Genomic DNA, 3,790 nt, shown 5'->3' with positions numbered 1-3,790 from the left:
GTTTGACTGAGAGGACACAGACCCTTTGCTGGACCTGGAAAAGCTTCTACAGCTTCGGGGGCACTGGGGCCTGCTGAGGCATGGCCACCCCTCCCTTGCAGGGGGTGGCTCCAATGCAGGCCTGGCAGCCTTCCTAGCACAGGGGCCAGTGCCGAAGGCCTTCCTCCCACAGCCCTGATCCCGCACCAGCCCTGGCAGCTCCTGGCCTCAGTAGGAAGTGTGACAGCCTTCCTAGGCCTGGAAGAGCCTTTCCTCCTAAGAGTCCCCCCAACCACCCCACCTGGGGGAGGTCCTCGTTTCCCTGTGCCCCAGCACACCCAGGGCAGGCTGAGGCAGGGGCCTCTCCTAGGGCTTCCCAGAAGGTGGACTTGGCCACAGCTCCCATCTGATCAGCGCTCCCTTCCTGACTGGGCCCCTCCCCATAAACAGCACTGTGCCAGTGCCCCCAGCCCTTTTGGATCCCACAGAGCATCGGAAGGTCAAGGCCTCGAAGTGAGGTCGCGTGGTGGTTGGGGGGGATCAGGTGTCTTCTTGCCCACAGTCCCAGCCCTGGGCACGGCTGAGGAGGTCGCAGGGAGGGTGGAGAGTGAGGCAGGGTGAACTGGGTGCCAGGGTGCAGCAGTGTGTCTCGAGAGCTTTGTTCTTGAGTGGGTCTGCCTCAGGGGCTTTAGAGCAGACCCCAGAGGGTGGCCAGGAGGACGGGGGCCAGGGCGAGGGTGGCCGGGATGGCAAGGCCGGCGCTGTTGCAGAGGTCATACTGGCAACAGGAGGTGGTGGACGCGTGCTTGGAGTAGCCATCGTACACAGTCTCGAAGCAGCTGGGCACGCAGGACTTACTGACCTTCATCCTGGTGGGGGTGTAGTCTGCAGAGGGGCAGGGCAGTGAGCCAGCTCCCCTAAGAGGGGCAGGGGGCCCAGCCAGCCCCACACCAGCATCCAAGGCCATCAGGGCAGGGCCCCTCAGCTTAGAGCTCCTAGACAGCATCCGGGGACAGGAGAGCCTCCTTCCTCAGGACCTCCACATGCTCAGGGGCAGGGCAGAACCTCCCCCTCATCCTCCCCAGGCAGGGCCACGCAGGGCCCCCAGACTCACAGGTGCGCGTAGTCATGCAGTAGGCAACCATAGCCGGGCAGCGCATGGGGTTGAAGCAGTTGTCTCCGTTGTAGGCACACACATGGCAGTCCAAGGCCTGGACTGGGGCTGGCAGATGGGTGGGAAGGGAACGGGGGTCGCAGAACATGAGAGGCCCCTCCTCCAGCCCATCAGGTCCCCAGCCCATCACCTTCCCCAGGGCAGGGGGCTAGAAAGAGGGGTGGTCGCTGGGAATTCTGGTCTCCTTCCCTGCTTTCAGCCCACCTTCCCTCAACGTGGGTCTGTCCATCCCTCTGTCCTTTGTCCATCTTACCCAGAGGTAAGCCCATGAGGACCACCAGGAACAGCGTGAGCAGGGGCGTCATGGCTGCAGGCAGGAGGGCAGCGTGAGAGTGGGGAGGAGAACAGCAGCTAGCCCTGGATCCAACTCAGGGGTGGCGCACAGAGGATCCAACTCAGGGTGGCGCACAGAGGACGTGGGGCCGGCCCTGCCTCCTGGAGCTCCTGGTCTACTGGGAGTGCTGCAGCCCTGCACAGCAGGTGGCAAAGACAGGTGGTCAGTGCTGGGCCTGAAGGACCCATGGGGGGCCTGGGCAGGGATGACAGTGGGCAGAGGAGCCACCCAACTCAGTGGGTGTCAGGGAAGGGTCCTGGAGGAGGAGACACTTGGGAGGGGACAAGAAGGGAGAAGAGATCGGGACATTTCAATCAGAGACCAGCGCCTGCAAAAGCTCAAAACAGCCTGTAGCGCTGGACGGAGGAGAGATGGGGGGGAGGATGAGGGGCAGTGCTAGAGGAGTGGGGGTGGGCAGAGGGGCCTTAAATACCAGGCCTAAACAAGGATTTTACCAGGGGGTGGTTGGTACAGAGGTCCTCTGGAGGTGGTCTGCAACCTCATCCCACGCAGGGCCCTGGGGGCCGGATGGCTGGCCACGGCAGAACTGGGCCCAAGGGCTGGGTCTCTTCTCGCTGTTCCCCTCCCCTCTGCTCTGGGGTGTCCCTATTTGGGGTCCCCTCTTCCAGGAAAACCTCCAGAGCCCTGGTTAGGGTTGTCTGAGTCCTCGGCCACCGCAGAAGCTCCCCAGCAGGGATGAGCTAAATTAAACTTACGCCTTCCTGAGAACGACAAATCCGTCTCTCAGGACACATTTGCCCAGGCCAACCCTAGGATGCCAAAGGCCTGGGTGAGGCCAGGCCTGCGGCTGCGAGCTTCCCGCCCCCTCTCGGAGAGCCCCGCCCCAAACACTGCGGTCCCGGGTGGAGGGGAGGGCTCTTGGCGCGAGCGGGACTCTCAGGGTGACCTCACCTGTGACCTTCACCACCTTGAGGTACCGCCGCGCCTGGGAGTCACCCGCGGCCGCTCGCCAGTAGGTGCCTGCCTCGGTCTAACTGTACGCGTGTCTGTGCGTCCCGCAGCACCCGTGCCGCATCGCTGGATGCTCACCGCACGCCCAGCCCAGTCCCGCCCCCGGAACGGCCCGCCCAGCGCGAGTTCACCGCAGGCCCCGCCCCGGCCGCGCCCCGGCCCCGCCTCCTGGGCACCCGCCGAGCCGAGCTCACCGCAGGCCCCGCCCCGGCCCGGCCCCGCCTCCTGGGCACCCGCCGAGCCGAGCTCACCGCAGGCCCCGCCCCGGCCCGGCCCCGCCTCCTGGGCACCCGCCGAGCCGAGCTCACCGCAGGCCCCGCCCCGGCCCCGCCCCCCGGACCGTCGGCTCGCCGGGCCAGCGCTGGGACCCCGAGGCCAGCCCAGGCATCTGGATCGCCGACACGGGCAGCCACGCAGGGACTCCCTAGCGACCCTCAGACCCACGTGTTCCGCCCGGGCACTCCGCAGGCTGTCCTCACCGGCTCCCGCGGCAGCCCAGCCTTCCCTGCAGCCGCCTCCGCCCACTCGCCCCCACCGCGTCGTTCGTGGGCTGGCACCAGCGGTGCCGCCCCGGCTCCGCGCTCCTCCAGCCCAGTCCCAGTAGTTCCGGAACTGGCGCCCTTTGGTGCCCTTTGGCGCGCCCGCTTCGCTGCCCATGGCCTCCGCCTGCCTCCCCCGCGCTCCGCCCCCGTTTCTGGTCCCCCCGAGCAAAGCTGGAAGGCAGGCCTGTAAGGCAGCCCCGTGCTCCGTGGTCCCTCTCACCATCATAATGTTAACATTAAATAATTGTCTTCACATAACTTTAAATACTTACATTATTGGTTCTGTTTTTGGCAAAATGTAATAAAATTTCATGAGTCCGAAAGTTTTCATTTTTTTTCCAATGTGAGAAAGAAAAATAAAACCTTTTCTTCGACCCTAAAGCTCATTTTTTTCTTTAGAACATTTTTGTGGGCCTGAGGTACAGAATACCCCATGCCTTCTGGGCAAGCGGGCTCTGGTTCCAGAGCCCCTTCGGTCCCCAACAAACTAGGCCAGTCGGTGGTTCTGTTTGCCGACAGGTAATGCGCGCCCTCCTGTGCCAGGAGCTGGGGAGAGGGCAGAGAGTAAAACCAGCCGACGTTCCAGAATATTCCCACCCCATGGAGCTCACACTCTGGTGGATAAGAGGCGTGAAAGAAACGCATAGGTCAGAACCGGAGTGTGTCGCAGGCTTCAGCCTCAGACCACGACGAATTAATACGATGAAACTTCCCTTGCCTGCCAACCGCTCGCCTCCTGCTTTGTGGCGTGGTTCCTAACCGGTCTGTGACCCGGGGGTTGGGGACCTT

The 3,790-nt window shown here is 63.8% G+C and overlaps 1 protein-coding gene across 4 annotated transcripts; it reads right to left on the bottom strand.

The window, feature by feature from the left end:
- Nucleotides 1–521: 521 nt before the first annotated feature.
- On the bottom strand, nt 522–3,529 carry LOC105488425 (Ly6/neurotoxin 1). 4 transcript variants are annotated; one of them, XM_011752444.3, is made up of 5 exons: nt 2,400–2,568; nt 1,943–2,209; nt 1,407–1,622; nt 1,094–1,201; nt 522–864 (listed from the first exon to the last, which is right to left on the bottom strand). In XM_011752444.3, the coding sequence occupies exons 3-5, from the start codon at nt 1,456–1,458 to the stop codon at nt 668–670; spliced, it is 357 nt and encodes a 118-aa protein (XP_011750746.1). In that variant the 5' UTR covers nt 1,459–1,622; nt 1,943–2,209; nt 2,400–2,568; the 3' UTR covers nt 522–667. The 4 variants fall into 4 exon arrangements, 3 of the variants coding, with proteins under 3 accessions (XP_011750746.1, XP_070923803.1, XP_070923802.1); XR_011606647.1 differs by lacking the exons at nt 522–864; nt 1,094–1,201 and having other exon boundaries at nt 1,456–1,622; nt 2,400–3,522; XM_071067702.1 differs by lacking the exons at nt 522–864; nt 1,407–1,622; nt 1,943–2,209 and having other exon boundaries at nt 2,400–3,529.
- Nucleotides 3,530–3,790: the final 261 nt, after the last annotated feature.

This window comes from Macaca nemestrina, chromosome 8, assembly GCF_043159975.1.
Source record: "Macaca nemestrina isolate mMacNem1 chromosome 8, mMacNem.hap1, whole genome shotgun sequence".
NCBI classification, from domain to species: Eukaryota; Metazoa; Chordata; class Mammalia; order Primates; family Cercopithecidae; genus Macaca; species Macaca nemestrina.
Note: the sequence above shows the minus strand (reverse complement) of the source record. Positions and strands in the feature narration are given on the sequence as shown.

Bases quoted from the DNA above. Each gene is read 5' to 3' on its own strand.
- LOC105488425 (XM_071067702.1), bottom strand. From the start codon at position 3,227: ATGATGGTGAGAGGGACCACGGAGCACGGGGCTGCCTTACAGGCCTGC.